Source organism: Hyalella azteca, unplaced genomic scaffold, assembly GCF_000764305.2.
Source record: "Hyalella azteca isolate HAZT.00-mixed unplaced genomic scaffold, Hazt_2.0.2 contig14097, whole genome shotgun sequence".
Lineage (NCBI taxonomy): Eukaryota > Metazoa > Arthropoda > Malacostraca > Amphipoda > Hyalellidae > Hyalella > Hyalella azteca.
Window position 1 is genome coordinate 56,735 of NW_025943995.1, and position 18,240 is coordinate 74,974.

The 18,240-nt window shown below is 40.3% G+C and overlaps 1 protein-coding gene across 1 annotated transcript; it reads left to right on the forward strand.

Annotated features, from left to right (window-relative positions):
* Positions 1-7,291: 7,291 nt before the first annotated feature.
* On the forward strand, positions 7,292-11,546 carry LOC108673228. Its single transcript, XM_018161019.2, has 5 exons — positions 7,292-7,435; positions 7,822-8,003; positions 8,740-10,166; positions 10,376-10,526; positions 10,965-11,546. The coding sequence occupies exons 1-5, from the start codon at positions 7,329-7,331 to the stop codon at positions 11,081-11,083; spliced, it is 1,986 nt and encodes a 661-aa protein (XP_018016508.1). The 5' UTR covers positions 7,292-7,328; the 3' UTR covers positions 11,084-11,546.
* Positions 11,547-18,240: the final 6,694 nt, after the last annotated feature.

Below are 18,240 nucleotides of genomic sequence, written 5' to 3' on the forward strand. Positions count from 1 at the left end.
CTGTGGGTGGAGGTAGTCAGTCGTGTCCCGCCAGCCCTATAGTGAGGTTCATACCTGAGCCCGCTAAGCTCTGTTAACTCTCAGCATTCTTTGCTTTAACGCTGGAGTTGTGGCTGTGCCGTGAGGACTTAGTCCTACCTGCTATCGTTCGCCTACGTGAAGTAATTTAACCTTAACTACGTGCATTAATGCGGTGCAATAGTAAATGGAATTAAACCAATTTGAACGTTTCTTATAATAGTCATTTTAGTCGGAATTTGTGCTTTCCCTTTACCATGTTTTACTGATTTTAAACACAGTGATTCAATAAACTATTTTAAGCATGCTTTGTCGTGATTATTCCATGGCCATTGAACCGGCTTAACTGACGATGACTAGGAAAGTTGAACGGCATTGTAGGTTAGATGAACGAGCACAGTAGCCTGGAATTTATTCATATATTGTCCTGGCCTATGAGCGGTGAATCCTGATAGTGAATTACAAGCCTGACGTTCAGATTGAATTATAGTAGCTCTGGCCGGTGACACTTCCATCCCCAGTCAAACTTGAACTTCTGGATATGTTTAACAAATGCTGGAGCTCTGGATCAGTGCCCGAGAGCTGGAAGCAAGGTATCACTTGCCCCATCTTAAAGCCAGGTAAAGACCCGGCCCTGCCGGCCAGCTACCGCCCCATCACCCTCCTTCCCTGTATAGGGAAACTGATGGAGCGCCTAGTTTTATGTCGACTTGAATATTTCCTTGAGCAAAATAACCTGTTACCATCCCTACATTTTGGATTCCGAAGAGGTTGTAGCACTCTAGATGCACTGCACTTGCTGAAGAATGATATTAGGAGTGCAGTGAAGCAATGCCATTACTGTGTGGTTGTATTCTTGGACCTTCAGGCTGCCTTTGGCAGTGTCTGGTATCAAGGCTTGCTATATAAGTTGAGTAAACATGAGGTCCCTGAACAACTGTTAGTCTGGCTCCATAGATACCTTGAAAATCGATCTTCAAGAGTTAGAGTTGGAGATACACTGTCGGAGCTCAGGCCTGTGAAAGTTGGGGTCCCGCAGGGTGCCGTGTTGTCCCCAGCTCTGTTCAATGTAATGCTTTCGGATGTTCCCACCTCCACTGCAGTATGCCTCATAGGATATGCTGATGACCTGACATTGGTTGCTTCAGCATCCTCTCTGCAGTCAGCACAAAGGAACATGCAACAGTACCTCATGCAGTTTTCCTTGTGGTGCAACAAGTGGCATTTTATCCTGAACCCTGACAAGTGCACATACCAATTATACTCCAGAAGTCGCACATCTCCACAGATTGTGCTCCGAATATGCGGACAACCTATCACCTTCTCTCAGGAGAAGCGTGTATTAGGAGTGATCTTTGACTGCCCCAAATTGAACTTTGCTGCTCATGTGTCAGCAGTTCATGCTGACTGCCAAAAGCGCCTGAATGTTCTCCGGGCTCTGAGTGCCCTAAAGTGGGGTGCTTCTGGTCACCTATTGAGGCGTGTCTACGTGGCATTTATACGCAGCAAAATGGAGTATGGCAGCAGCGTCAAAAGTGAGCTGCCCTCTCCCAGCATGAAATTGCTGGACAGTGTTCAAAATTGTGCAATCCGCCTCATACTGGGTGCTTGTCGTAGCTCACCAATTTTATCCCTGGAGGCAGAATGCTCTCTCCCACCACTTTGTCTCCGCTTCCGCTTTCTGTTCATGAAATGGAGTCTTCGTTATGCCTACTCTCCTACACAAGCCAAAATACCAAGCCTGCTAGGATTTGACCCCAACAGTGCCCAGAACAACCTACAGCCATTTGCTGCTCATGCACGCTTTTTGTTTCGGTCCATTGGAATTACTATGCCTCGACAGGTGAGAACCGCGGCATTCTCACCAATTCCTCCCTGGGTTTCGCTACAAAACCAGATATGCTTTGACCTCAGTAGTGGCCTTACTCTGCACCGTGGTGACAACCATCTCTCAACCATGATTGCCCATAGAATGGACAAGTTTTACCCTGGACATATCCCAATCTATACTGATGGGTCCCGCACAGAGGCTGGGTCTGTCTCAGCGGGTGTCTACATTCCTCAGCTTTCCACTGCTACTGCCTGGTTGCTGTCCCCAAGCCATACGGTGATGGGTGCTGAATTATTTGCCATATTCAAGGCTTTGGAAATGGCACTCAATTGGATGGAACTAAAAAACCATCAAGTTGTGATTTTTACAGACTCCAAAGCATCTTTTTTGAAGAGTCTCTGCAAGCAGTTTCCCAGGCCTTCAACAGACATTGGCATGAATACTGGGTAACCCAAGTAGCTGACACTGGCTGTGGACAATTTAGACACAACCTTGACAATAGTATAACATATATTGACTATAGCTCCTTGGCTAGGCCACTACAATGTGCTGTAGCCCGCCTCTGTCTTGGCCATGCTGGTGTAGCTGCTCACCGTGCACGATTTGGGATGGCAGCAACTGCCAGTGGAGGACAATATAGCTCATTTCTTGTTATATTGTACAAGATTTACTGGTCCAAGAGCACTCTTCATGAGTGCAGTGATTGCTCTGGGGCTTCCTTGGGGGCTGCAGGCAGCCCTAGGAGCAGGCGTCACCAACCAACAGCGTCATCAGATATTCTCATACCTGCAGCAATATTTGCAGCAATGTGGAGTGGTTGCCCTGATGTAACCTGTGTCAAAGAAATTAATTAAGTGGATGCTCTCCCTGTTGATCCTTTTTTTTTGTTTTTTTTCCTTCTGATTTATTTATTTATTTATTTTTCTCAATGCCATGCATGTTCCAATATTGCATGTTTCTCTTGTTCTTGCTGATAAGGGTAATTAGTATGCATGCTGCACTTTAATGTCTTGATGAAACTCTGCACGCCATCTCCATTCAGCATTGTGACTCATTTTGCATGGGCTTGCATGTTCTTGGAAATTTGCATGACAAACTTACTCTCTGAGGTTCACACCTCTGAAGCATGAAAAAGTCTCCTGACCTTGGGTGCCTGCTGCATCCACATTCTTACCCAGAGCTCTCTAGCTTGGGCTTGGCCCAAGCCTCTTCCTTTTATCCCCAACTAATGACTGAGATCAGGCTGGGCAGTGCAAAAGCACTCAAAGCCTTTAAACCTAATTATAAAAAAAAATGCGATCCGACACACGACTCAAGCAGCAAGTCGGCAGATCTTGCACTTACCTCGCACTTTGCAGCTTGTCACTTTAAATTTAAACGTTTAAAAGTGTAGAGAACTACTATTTGTAATTTTGTAGTTTTCCATGACCATATAATGACTACAAAACCTTGGAGCTTGGATCACAATAAAGTTGTACTTTAAGTTTAGTTTTATTAATAAAACCCACCGTTTCTAATGAAGGCCAGTGACTTGAGTGCTGTGGCAGTGGTTATGACAGGATGCATGCCAGAGGCCAGCATTGCCCAAGACCAGCATATCTTGCATCCTCCTTTCCGTGCGTAAGCCTGCTAAAGGGCAGAGTAGACTAAGGGATTATATGTTAAAAGCCAATAGTACAAAACTACAAATCCCCTTCATGGAAATTAACCAGCGAGCTAATGAGAAGTAAGCCACCAATACAATCGCTCTACGCCGTATTGAAAACTGTCCAACAGCTCTATCCCATGCCGTCTAACCTAATCATGATTTTTGGTAAGCAACTCCCTACGCCATACCACTGTTGATACACAGCCAGCACTCCAGCCCGTCCATTCATCACAGCTGTTTTCCCCCGGCATAACTCTACCTCCACGCATACCCCGTCTCCCCACCTTTTTTCACTTACTGCCAGACGGCTTTTCTTAGTTTCTGCTCACTTGACTGCATTACGCTATGAAAAGAAGATCTATAGAAGTTGCAAACTAACCTAACCTAACTTAACCTAACCTAATTTGGATAAGCATCAAAGGTCTGCAAGAAAAGCCTCCAGTTAGTCATGCAATAATGGTGCAGTCGGTGTAAGTGTGGGGGGAAGAGAAGATACTGGGGGATAGTAAGGCAGGGAAACAGTGACGCCGGGTTAACGTCTTGGGGATTAAGTAAGGTGATGACGCATTACTGCTTGGTACAGTTCACATTTGCGACAATGCAGTGTGGTCAGCGGACACTTGGGATAACAGCATGTGTAAGAAGTGATGGTATGGGTTATAAAGCATTGGAGAACAACGTATTGACCATTAACTATGTGGGGTAGCAGCTTGTGTGCTGAAGCAGTGTTGGTTTAAAGTTCGTGTGGTGAGATAGGTCAATTGACTACAGCTGCTTAGGTGTCAGGATGACAATATTTATAGCATTTAGATGGTTGATGTTGGCTCCAGGGCTGATTTGAGCGTTAATTTGCTGGTCTACGGCTGCGCACCTGTTATGACTCAACCTGCTGCTGCTCTGTTTATCCTCAGGTGCACCGTGCCTAGGAGGACACCATCTCACACTTCATGCTCACTTGTGTGTTAGATTTGCAGGTCCTAGAGCAGTTCTTTAGTGACTCCTTACTGGCGGCTGCTGCTGCATTGGCTAACATTGGTTGGACTAATACCGTCAAGCGTCAACTGGGCACTGGGGCTACTCGGGAGTCAGGATGGGCGAAGTAACTCGGGAGTTGGGACAGTCCTCCGACACGGTGTAAAACTGTTGTAGCAAAACTAATGGATTGTAGCAAAACTAATTGTAGCAAAACAATGTAGCAAAACTAATTGGAATATTGCAAAACTAGATATAGTGGCATAAAGTCGTAAATGTCAACATTTTTCCGATCTATGTAGTATAAAGGAAGCTCAAAAATAATACATTTAGCTACTAGCTTTGAAAAATTCCTGAGTAAAATGGCAAAAAATGATATTTTGAAAAGTTACTTCTGCTAAGGTCTGTAGTAAAAAAATATTTGCCGTATTAAATAATTTGGCTTAGAAAAAAGTGGCAGACAAGTGTCAGCATGAAGACCTTATTTGCGGAATTTACATTACCTCAATCCCAAAAAAATGGCCATTTCCACACGGCAAGGCTACTCAGGACACCCCTCCCAAGCGGCAGCCCGGGGCTATTCGGGACACTCCCAAAAACGCATTTAGAGTAGAACCTCAGTTAGCAAAGGCTCCAGACTTCCAGTGTCATGTTAAGAAAAAAGTAGATTAAAAACAAAGAATATTGATTACATTTACCTCGCTCAGCGAAAAAATTTCACTTATCGAAAAATTAGTGCATCGTCTGATCATCAGTCATCACAAAATGGTGCATAGAATGTCATATATGGTATAGAATTGTGCACCAGGCATCATAGAATGATAAGTAATTGACCTAAACTATGATTTATTTCTCCAAAACATACAATGGTTGTCACTAAAACATTTCTTTCTGTTTCAGGTATGTTTTTCACAATCTTTTTTTATAGTAAATTCACTTAACCCAATTAAAATGATGTGAAATTACAAGCCTTCCTGTAAGCTTACAGATACGAAAAAAATGTTATAAGGCTGCTGATATGAAGCTTGCAATGGACAAGGTTGTTGTAAATGCTCAATGGCATGTTCATGGATATGGTAATATCCCATCAATAATACGATAATGTCACATCAATAATACGGTAATTAATGTATATGGCAATATCATATCAATAAAGGAAAAACAAGTAAAAATCACAGAAAATGTCATTTATTCTACCTCTACATCATCTACAATGAAAGAGGAGGACTTCAGAGTACTGTTAGTAATGGATGAGTATGCTCTGCATGCTTCAAATGTTTTGAAATGAAGTTTTATTCCCGTTGTCCCGAGTAGCCCCAACCGACGGGGCTACTCGGGACAGTCTCTATTTTGCGTCTGGCACCTTACGAATAGCATATGGAATTTTTTTGACAACGCCATTCGATAGCCCTGCCAATCAGCTATAAAATGAGACTAAACTTGTTTATGAAATGTTTCATCGTAAGAAGTTATTAACTGTTATTTAAAACTAATCGTTCAAATTTGTCCCGAGTAGCCCCGGTTGACGGTATGACATTCTATGCACAATTTTGTAATGACCAATGATGCACTAATTTTTCAATAAGTGAGATTTTTTTGCTGAGTGAGGTAAATGTAATAAATATTCTTTGTTTTTAATCCATTTTTTTCATAACTGGAGCCTTTGCTAACTGAGGTTTAGGTTCTACTGTAAATGCTTTTTTGGGGGTGTCCCGAGTAGCCCCGCCATGCGGAAATGACCGCCATTTTTTTTATTGAGGTATGTAAATACTGCAAATAAAGTTTTCATGCTGACACTTGTCAGCCATTTCTTTCTAAGCAAAATTAGTTAATATGGCAAATATTTTTTTACTACAGACCTTAGCAGAAGTAACTTTTCAAAATATAATTTTCACCATTTTTCTTAGGAATTTTTCAAAGCTGGTTTATGTAGTATTTTTTAACTTCCTTTATACTTCATAGATAGGAAAAATGTTAATATTTACGCCACTATATTTAGTTTTGCAATATTCCAATTAGTTTTGCTACTAAAACAGTTTTACGCCGTGTCGGAGGACTGTCCCGAGTTACCCCGCCCGTCCCGAGTAGCCCTGAATGATGGTATATATAGCAACTTGTTTCTCCATGTCAAATTAACAGAAGGAAGTGTTATTATGTTACTGTCACTGTTTAAACATGCATGAAGCAGTAATATAATAAAACTTTTTTAATTGCCTCAGCTTGCTCTGAGAGCTCAAGTAGCCCTACTTTCAGCCTCTATCAATGCTATTCAAACCTATAAGCTTGTTAACCAGAGTTACCAGCAATTGGAAAGGTCAAGAAAGTGTTGTTGAATTGAAATTGACAGTAAAGAGCAAATGGGAACAATTATCAATCATTGGGCATGCTTGAATATGTTGACTTTGATGTTTGGCCACCTACACCGGTCGAGTTTTTTAGTATAATTGCATGGATCAGAGATAATTCTCCAAAGAGGGTTACAAAAAGCTATTTATGTTCTTGGATACAGGCTGAAAAGACTACTCTACACTACACTGGCTACAAGTGTAGCCAGTGTCTAGGTACAATCAATGCTAACATTACACATTGGATCAATAATTGAAACCATTTCAATGTAAGAAGAGGATAATTTCAGATGAGATACATAATTTTTAAATTAGAATGGTATGCATGCCCCAACTGTAAGTGTATATGTATAGAGTGAAATGTATCTTTGATAACTATTTTTATTGATGAAAACTTCTACAATTCTTTGCAATGTTTCAATGTATGAGAAACTTCTAAAAACAAAATTTCCTTTTTTTCAAACTACACCAGCTTTTTTAAACAAATAACTAATACATATATGGTGAAGTTTCAATGATGGAGCTGGAAGATAGTGCAAAGTGTACCCCACAGCTTGTATGTTTCAGTCAAAATCATGGCAACAATGTCATATTGCTTGAGAATAACACTGTTGCTTACAGGTGAGTAAAACTTGTTGCTCATAAGAATTTTTAACTAGTTTTTATGCGTTTGATCATTAACGTACTATATTCACCTATAGAAATATTGTAAATCATTCACTATCTTTTGGCACTATCTGTCAAGCTATTTTATGTCAAGCCAGATTTTGCTAGGCATCTGAATTTCACTATTTAATTCCATTATTATCAGAAAATAGATGTACTAAAGAGCAACTGCTCAGACTGCAATTTAGCTAAGCAGTTGAGGTTTTTGTTCTTTATTGGAAATTTTCTAGTGCATAGAAGTACCATATATCTACTACTAGTATATGAAATGAATGACAAGTTGATTTTTGTGTCTATCAGTGCAAACCAGTTCATTAATTACTACTTTTAACTCCCAACAGGAAAGCCAGCTTTGCCAATGCACTGACTCTATCTCAGCACCCAGTATTGCCAGGAGAACTTTTCCTTCTTGAGATAGAACAAACAGAGCCTGGGTGGACTGGACACATGAGGCTCGGCCTCACTCAGCTTGACCCCACATCCCAGCTGCCGCTGTACTCCTTGCCAGATCTATCCAACCGAGGTGGGTCTTCCATCAAAGTAGGTATATTCCCCCTACCTCTCCGAAAAATTAGGCTTTATTTCCTCTTGATTAAAATGCATAAAATTGTTGTGGTAATGTAATGATTTCTGTTCTTTATTCATGTGAATCTTGATCTGGTTTACTTTTAGTCCTTGTTTGGGAAATGAATAATATACAAGTTCAACATACTAAATGCAAGATGATGCATTAAAAAATATAAATAAATAAATAACTTCAACTGAGAAATACGCATGCAACTTTAGCCTATTGAGTTTCTTGAATTGCATATTGAGTTTCTTGAATGTTTTATTTTACTGCTTATTTATTCTTTGGTTGATAAGAGAGAATGTAAGGAGGAATGTAAGATTTATTGAGCTTTACCTTGCACAGCAAAAAGTTATTTGTAGTAATCTCATTATTCATCCAGAAAATGTTTAATTAAGTCTTTATAAATATAAGATGAACAAGTTTCATCATGACTGTCCCAGTGTTTGTAAATTCCTTCATTGTATATGTCAATTATTTGTAAGGCAATTGTTTTACCACTTGATGGCCAAAAAAGTTCAAATGTATAATTTGAAATTCCTTATAGAATGGAATGAAAATGGTAAGTTAGGTAATTTTTGCATTGATGGCTTCTTAATTTTTTTATACTTTTTTCATTTCTTTCTAGCCCAATAGGTACATACATGACATTTATTTTCCAAAATGTGTAATTTTGTGGTATGGTTTGCAGAAGATTCCTGGATCTGCGCTATCACCAAGCATCACAACCGTTTAAGTATTCGTGACGCTGGCAGCAACAACCACTTATCCCGAAGACGATGTTTAGGTCAACAATCAACTTTGTTGAATGGTGCCAATCTGAACAGTCTCTCTGATGGTACTTCATTTCCTGAAGAAACTTTGTCTACTGGATCATCGCGCCATTTAACCATTGAGTGTAATGGCTCAACTTCTGTCTCAGGTTCTATCAATGGAATTGTCAGCAGCATTGCATCTGTCAAAGCTAAAACTGATAGATGTGAAATTTCTTACGAGCCTTCTAGCTCCTGTACTGCTGGAAGCAGCTCGTGTTCTACAGTCAAATCTAAAGTGTCTTCAGTCAGTTTAGCCTCTACTGCTCACAGTTCAGAAGACCATTCACTTTCATCAAATCATGAACAAAAATCGGCTCTTGATGAGCTGAATGACTATTTTGTTTATGGGAATGGCCATGTGGATGATGATACTGAGAATGATAAAGAATCAGACAGTAGTAGCTTGAGCTCAGGAGAAAGTGCTACTCGCATCAGTAACAACATTAAGGAGTCAGTCAGACAATTGCTTATGAAATTAGCATTAGAGGAAAATAATTCGGCTATTAATGAATCCAGTGTGATACCTTCGTCAGACTTATCTGCAAACGGCTTTGACAAAACGACTTGTTCTAAATGTTTATTAAAAATAGCTAATGGCAAAGATGCGGAAAGAACTCAAAATGAATTTAGTGATTTAGTTGCTAGTAGTTCTTTTTCTGAAAGCCATTGCTCCCAATGTGCCCTGTTTGGTGTAGGGCAACAAAGTTTAGCTGTAGCTAGCTTGTTAGGTACGAGAGTAAAAAGTAATAAGTGTTGCAATAGCGATCCTTGTAGTAAAAGTTCATATGATAGTTCTACTGCAAGTGATGATCTTGACAAATGCTGCGTTTCAAATCAGAATATCAATGAACCAAATTCAAGATTTTTTTCTAGCAGGCTTGAGGACTGCAATGATAATTCACTGGCAGTATCTCCTAGATCAACACGTCTAATAACAACAAGTAATAACTTGACTTCTCAACGTGAGGACTGTTGCAGCAATCATATGCATGGAGTTGTCAGATCTGAAATAGAAACCGCAAGTGCTGTTGAAAATTGTACTGTAGCTGGTGGAGAACTGGATGCAATGCAAGATGTTGAATACACAAATGGAGAAGAAGGTTACGATGAACAGCACCATGAGTATGTGAGTTGTCTGACTCGTCTGTCTGTGGGTGACCATCACATCAGAACATCACGAGGCCTCGTGCCACGTTCTGTTCTCTTGCCATCTTGTTTCTCCAACTCTGCAGAGGGCTTCTCAGGCCAGCTTCCTCTGGCCACCGATGAAGGAAGCAGAATTGGTCTCATCTATTTACCACAGGTTTGTAAGTGAAATGTCAAACAAATAAAATCTTTAAATTTATAAACATCTAATCTTGAATTGTGGATATGAAAGATGTCGAGTTCGGTAAGCTTATCTTAAATTTTACCATGTTAAAAATCTGCGTGAATGACTGATGAGAACATTCAGAGACCAATACCACGTCATGACGCGTATTATATACAATACCACGTTCATATAATTGCCAGGGAGGTGACTATGCAGAGATGCATTATATCATCAATGGAGAAGATCAGGGGATCTTCACACGACTTCTTCCTTACAAGGATGCGCCGCTCTACGCCATTGTTGATGTATATGGCACCACCAAACGCGTGCGCATCATTCAGCTTTACGAAAGTGAGTTATGCTGCAATGTTTAACACTGTTGTATTTACGAAACTATTCGCCAATTTCTACTGTATATGATTGTTTAAGACTAAGGCGTAAGTCATTGTACAACTTGATGAAAATGAGTTGTGGAATTATATTTAGTAATGCAATATTTACCAAAAACACTTGTTAAATTTTCGCAGTATATGATTTTTTAAGAATCTGCCATAAATGAGGAACTTTAGGCCTATAGAAGCATCCATAGAAATTGAACCAGTTGATGCTACACATTTATTTCTTATCACAATTCGGGTCACATTGTGTTGGAGTTCTATAATCAGATAATACTGTGTGAGCAAGTTATTCTATTAATTAGTAATTATTATTTAGGTAATTAAGAATCTATTGGTCAAAGATTGAGTATTATTTATAAAATGTAAATGCTTTGTCTTATTTTATTGGCAGCAATGAGCCTGAAGATGGCATGCCGCTCTGTCATCCTGCAACGGCTCGTGCCTGAAGACATCCCCCTCCTGCCGCTGCCGCCCCAGCTGCTGCAGTATCTCCTATCCTATGACGCCTGACCTTCTGTCCTCTCTTGCCTGACCTTCTGTCCTCTCATGCCTGACCTTCTGTCCTCTCATGCCTGACCTCCTGTCCTCTCATGCCTGACCTCCTGTCCTCTCATGCCTGACCTCCTATCCTATGATGCCTGACCTGTCCTCACTTGCCTGACCTTCTGTCCTCTCATGCCTGACCTTCTGTCCTCTCTTGCCTGACCTTCTGTCCTCTCATGCCTGACCTGTCCTCTCATGCCTGACCTCCTGTCCTCCCATGCCTGACCTCCTGTCCTCTCTTGCCTGACCTTCTGTCCGCTCATGCCTGACCTCCTGTCCTCTCATGCCTGACCTCCTGTCCTCTCATGCCTGACCTCCTGACAATCCTTTCTTGTGTCCTCTAAACAATGCGGGTTCCTCTTACTTTCTAGGATTGGTTCCTTGCGATGTCCGGTCCAATATTTCCCTCTGGTGTCCTGAAGAAATGAGCAAATAAATGGATTGAGCAAATAGAAACCTGTGTCATGTGGATAGGAAGTGACGAATTGCCGACTGAGAATTGGTGCATGATACAAAAATCGTCCATATTAAAACCTTCGCATTGCACGAACAAAAGTAAAGATCGTCACTGTAATTTTCGTGGTTGTCCTGTTTTGGTCCCCATTTTCACACGGCACGAGGACGCGTGGTATCTAAATACAGCAGCCCAGGGCCCATACTTTCAAAAAAATTTAAGAGATCATAAGTTCATCAGCCAATCATTGACGGCCTTTCAAGCAAAATCCACCAATCGTAGACAAGAAAATAGAGCGTAAGTACTTACGTTCACTTTGCGAATTTTGAAAGTTTGGCACCAGATCAGTAGAAAAAAAATCATATTTTGGACATGAATTGCTTAACTGAGCTGGTGGCGATCACAAATTATGGGACGATTTCTTGCAAGCTCTCATGATTCTTGATTAAGGTGTCAGAAAAGTAAAGTAGGTTCACATTGTGTTGAAATTCGCAACTTTTTCCTACGAAAAGATGAGTGAATCTTATCTGGATTGCCAATAGTGCCATGAAACGATATTTAGCTGAAACCTGTAACCAATGTTTTTGCCTCCAACGCAAACGGTAGATATTAAGGGGACCGGCTACCCTCCGGAAAAACTTCTACAGTTATTATCCGATCAATATGAAACTTCGCATACATATGCAAAATGTAAATATAAGAACATTTTGCTCGTATGAATTTTTCGAAAAAATATATAGAAAACGTGAAATTCATAGAAAACGGCTACGCTTCCCTTTAAAGAGACGTCATGAACGTAAATATTGGCGTACAGCGATGGCAGTGGTACCATTGGAAAGAGCAGAATTTCAGCTTTAAGATGAGCTCAAAAACCGGAAAAGCCAAAATTGAAAATTTTAGGGTAGCCGGTCCCCTTAAGAGACGGAGAAATGATGTCTTCTTGGCAGTTAAAATTTGTCAAAAAATGCGATTAAGGGTTTACCTACGTCACTGTTCAAACTTCGAACACTTGTATGAAATCAAATCAGCTGCTAAGTGTTTGCGATTAGTATCGGAGTTTTATTGAAACGAGTTTTCCCCAAGCTTTTAGATTACTTCATTAACGACCTTTTATTTTGCCTGGCTGAAAGTTCTTGTTTTAAAAGCTGGCATTTGTTTGTTTAATTATTGATATTAACTAATATTTATTTGTTTTGAATCTCTACTATTATTTAAATCTCTTATTTAATTAACAAGTTCGTGTCCCTATTTATTCCCTACTAACATTATGCTTGGAGCCAAAAACGTAAGCAAGTTTCTTGCATCACCGAAGTTTTCAGATACTTTCTATTCGGTTTTTTTATTAAACGTGAAAAAGAAAAGCTCGACTTACGGTCAGCGAATACGATGATAACTGCTAGATTTTATTTTAAGATTGTGCCCCTCGACTGTTTGATTTGTTCCTGTATATTACGGATAGCGAATATTCATCTCAGATACTGTCAGAGTGAAATACAGCATCTGCGGCTATCGATATTTCCTTACGCCCCAAGATAGCAAATGTAGTAAACTTTACTTACTTCCCGCAGTGCGCGCATTGAAAGTAAAAAGCCGTAATCATTTCTTAGTTCCTGCAGTGCGCGTATTGAAAGTAAAAAGCAGTAATCGTTTCTTAGTTCCTGCAGTGCGCGCGCCGAGAACTATTAAATATCGATGTAGCCGCTACCCGGTCAAGTATCGTGTTCAAGACCTCGTCGTGGCTGTCAGCTTTCCTTGGTATCACCTGGAAAGAGGCACACTGTTGTCAACGGCGGTGCATCAGCATTATTGTGTAGGTGGTAACCGCAATAAACATATACCTGGTCTTATTTTGTGATCTTATCAATGTACCAACATTCGTTTGAGTTTCAGGCCCTGAACGATTTGACATCTCGATCAGGACACTTTGCTTATCTACTTGTTGCCAGCCTTACGCTTAAGTCATGGCTTACAGACTCCACAATTATTCATTATTACTTGATTCTATTCAACTGATATTCGGATTTCCTGCCGACCACCTACCTACCTCAACTTTCGAGCTTATCAAACATCTCTCGTGGTTATATATCTATCATAAAATGTTGTTTGGTTATATTGAAAGACTCAAACATTTTCAATTTCGGAATTTATTTCATTTAAGAGAAAGTGAATGTTTATGAAATTTAATGATAATAGTTTTATTCTTTGTTAATACTTACTCTTAGTTGAATATCTCGTAATTCGATGTGATTATTCCTATGTATTTTATTTCGGTAATGAAACCATTGTGGCTCGGCAAACTGTTATCACAATATCAACCCACGACACTTGAAGAGTTCTGCATTAATTGTGTGGAGTTTTTGATTGTGCGAAGAAACCGCGGGTTGTAGAGGCTTATTTCTTCGTCTCAGGTTGAATTAAGATCATGAGTCATAAGTCAATTAGCGAAATGATGAATGTCTTTAGATTTTTTTGTACACGACCTACATTCAAACGTTTGTATGTATTCTTGTTACTATATGTTTACAATATCTATAGGTTCACATTAACAATTAAGTGACATTAGACATATACCTATTTCTCGAGCAAAAGACTTAAACAATCCTATTTTTACGCTTGTTTTCGATATTGTTATTGCGATGCGTTTGTTATAATCAGTTCGTTTAGTACGAAATGAAAATTTATATGACAATTTTGTTTGAAGTTTGCGGTGGCCTTGAGTGAGAGCCTGCCGTGTTTCCCGTGTGTTTCTGAGTGAGAGCCTGCCGTGTTTATGAGTGAAAGCCTGCCGTGTTTCCCGTGTGAGTTTCTGAGTGAAAGCCTGCCGTGTTTCACGTGTGAGTTTCTGAGTGAGAGCCCGCCGTGTTTCCCGTGTGAGTTTCCGAGTGAAAGCCTGCCGTGTGAGTTTCTGAGTGAGAGCCTGCCGTGTTTCCCGTGTGCATGCCCTTTGAGCTGAAAAAAGGTGAGTTTTAGCGGCAGAGCAAAAGCTTAATATTTGAATACTCACATTCAAATGTGAATCAAATTAATCTTTAGCTAAATCTGCAAGATGTCCAGTCAGAGAAATCTTGTTAAATTTAAGATCTGGATGAATAAAGGCCTCAGCATGATTTAATTTTAATAAGCAGTAAACAAGATGCTCGAACACTAGACGTCTATCATCTCTATCATGATAAATTGTCAAAGATGTCCCAAAGCAATGTTACTGAACACTAGAGAACAACAGACATCTATCATGACACTGCTGAACACCTCTAAATCTACAACGGCTTTGTGGGCAAGTGATTTCGTAAGTTCATCGCCGACAAGTACCAACGTAATACTAAATTGCTTGTAAGAATAAGGATTTTTCCTACAATAATTGTCATGACAGTCACAAGTAACGCTGCCTTGCTACGATTCTCATGAGAGTTCGTGCTGAAGGTTCCTTCCTTATTCATGCTGAATTTTTCAACTTTGTTGTTGTGATGAATAATTTGGTGCTCGAGGCAGGAAATAAAAGCACGAAATGTTGCTACGTGTATGCTTTATCAGATGCTAGTCTTATTCTAATTTATTCGGCTTCAAGTCGTAAAATTTATTCGAAGATATCGCTGCCGCTGATTTATTAATAGAATGTTCAAGTTACCTGATACTTACCGATAATTATTATCGGTAATTGTGACCGATTGGTGAGGAATCTTCTCGCCCTTTCCTAATTTATAAAATCTTCGCTCAAACAAAAATTCTCTTTGATTTACGTACGAAATTCAGTGTGAATCGTGAAAATGTACCGTTTGATGTGATGTTGTGCAATTCTTTCAGGTTTTGAGGTAAAATATTCCTTTTCAATGCACTTTATATTTTGAAATCGTTTAGGAAAGTGTCAAGTTCACTATATTCTCGACATTTTTATTTATTAGAAAATATTGAATAAGTGCTTATTTCAATAATAGATGGTTTGCTGAAGATACAGGATTGTTTTTTCGACGATACTAGATCACTAGAAAGAATGTAATGTTAACATGTGCAGCGGGAAGTTACTGGATACGCGTCGAATAATACTCTGTTGTTATCTCCTGGTTCTTACATGCTGCAACGTTGTCATTGTTGGAATATTGCCTGGATAAGCCGCGACTAAGACTTCATCTTGAACCCCACGTCGCTTGGATACGAGCATTAGGACCAGGGACGACTCGCACTTGTGCGGCCAAAATCAGAGTTGGTGGAATGGACGCCTCGCGCGCATTGAGTCGCTCCCTCGGCCACGTGACCGGCACACGCGAGCGCTGCGTTCCCACGAAGATCGCGCCGCTCGGTATTGAGCGCCGCGCTCGCTCTTGTTTTCCAGTGTGCCACTTGTCACGATGGAGGGAGGTGGTGGTAGCTCCTCGTCCGCTGATCGCTCACGAAACTCTGATGACGGATCGAAAAACGTGACTTCTAAAAATAGAACGAAAGATGGTGGATCTTCTCGATCGGAAATTAAAAAATATGAAGAAAAACTGCGCAGTTTAATACCAGGCGCGAGTGGCTTACCTCGCGTTGATCTCATTCACAGTGCCATTGACTACATTTCAGATCTGGAAGAGACACTGCAAGCTAGAGTGCGGAAACTTGGCAGTTCGACTTCGAGGCCGCCGTTGGCTCTCCTGCCTGGTCACAATGCACCTTATCAGTCCAGACAACCGCTATCTGCTTTGCAAACGGTGCCTCCTCCTTCCCAGAATCTCGAAGTTGATTTAGACGATCCGTTGAGATCCACGTTATTTGGCCGCTTCCCGCCAATTTCTGAAATACTTAGCCGGCGAGATGCAAGGCTTTCAGACACTCAGGTTGAGCTAACCTCGGTTATTTCAAATAATGAAGTAGCTAACGAGCCGAAGTATTCTTCCCAGCAACAAAGTCCCACGAAGGCAAGAACAGCAGCAACATCAGTAAACACAAATACGTTGTTTGAATCAACTTATTCTGCTGCAATATCAAGCAGTTTAAGACAAGATTCCATCGATCGGACATCAGATATTATTAACGCAGTGCCTTTACCTTCCGACCGGGAATTGTTCGCGAACAACACTTCGCCATTGTCTTCTCGGGAACCATTGTCAAACTTCCCTTCCATTGGCAAGCGAAAGACGTCAATGTTTCAAAGTGATTTAGATAACGACCGCGACGTGAAGCATGTGAAGTGCACTGATAAGCAATCGTTTGAGTCATCGAAAGATTGTTACTCAGAAAGAAGTGTGGATAAAATGCACGATTTCAACAAAAGTACCTCACCTTCTAATGACAGCTATGATTATTTTTCTGAAGCAGCTTTATCACCTCACCGAACATCCAGAAATACTAACTTAATTCGTGAAAGTTTGTTGTCGCCAATGGTATGCAATAAACCATCTTTAGCGCCGACCCAAGTCTCGACGACTACCGATGCTCCGCCAACAAAACTCACGCCATCTTTGCCTTCTTCCTCTACCACAAAAGCTTTCACGTCACCAGAGCCCGACGCCGCGAACGCTTTATCTACACCAAATACCTCATAGTTTCACGATTCTCCTTGCAAATGTGATCAGGGTAATGCCGTAGCCGTAGGAGTATGATTAGTAAAAAAAATCTACGTTTTATGCGCTCAGATGCAGAAACGCTGTGGCGAATTAACTACAGTAATCCCTCGCTATATCGCGCTTCATCTACGCGGCATCACTTCACTGCGGGTTTCTAACAAAATATTTATGAGAAGAATCATCATCAAAAGTATCAATGAGAAGATTTTCGCCGGTTTGCTGGTTTCCGAAGAATTCGACAAGCTTATTAAGCAGCCCGTGGAACTTCGGCAGTTAAAGATTGTCGGAAGGGTGTGTAAAAAATTAAAACTGAAAACTTGCTAAAAATTTAAGATTTACAATATAATTGCCCGTACCTAAATAAGTACTATCAGTCGATCAATCATCGCGAATTTCACCTGTCGGCGGCCGAAAGTCTGTAACGTAACAGCTGCGAAAGATAAGACATAACTGTACATCATTGTGATTACATTCTAGTCAGAATTTATCGTAAGGTCAAGAAAATTTGTAGCAGGCTAGAATACGATGCATCTTTTTTCTCGCTATTTGTGCTTATTGTATTTGAATTTATGTTATTGGTTTGTCGTGAAATTCGTCCAATTTTATTGTACCAGCATTCTATATGATACGTATTTATATATCTGACAGTTTATTTTGATATTATGTTTGTATTATATTTTCAATTACTTAGCTTTATCATGCAAACAGGTGACTCATCTTATTTGATTTGGTCGAAGCCTCAAAACCCATTAATTAAAAGTCATAGTAAGGGCAAATATACGTATTTCTCACAGCATTACAGCGATGTGCATACAATTTGCGTTCGATAAATACACGCTGCAGGAGAGATGAGCGTGAAAACGAAAGCCCACTTGCTTTGTTCATTTTCTACAACTATAAAAAATTGATTAACCCTCCTACGTTTACCTAGACTAAACTACTAGTGACGTGCTAGACTGCTACTAAGTACACTTGACGATTAATCCAATTCATTATTGGTATACCGTGAGCGTGGTATAAGTTTCGTCTGTATACGGGGCGCTAGAGAACTTCCTGCCACTAATGTTCTAATTCAGTGAGCCTGCGCAGTCGCCTACTTTCTTCCTGCACTCTCAGAGAAATAAGGGAGC

Coding starts and splice junctions, on each gene's coding strand:
- LOC108673228 (XM_018161019.2), top strand. CDS start 7,329: ATGATGGAGCTGGAAGATAGTGCAAAGTGTACCCCACAGCTTGTATGT. Junction 7,436..7,821: donor AATAACACTGTTGCTTACAG/GTGAGTAAAACT, acceptor AACTCCCAACAG/GAAAGCCAGCTTTGCCAATG. Junction 10,527..10,964: donor CATCATTCAGCTTTACGAAA/GTGAGTTATGCT, acceptor TTTTATTGGCAG/CAATGAGCCTGAAGATGGCA.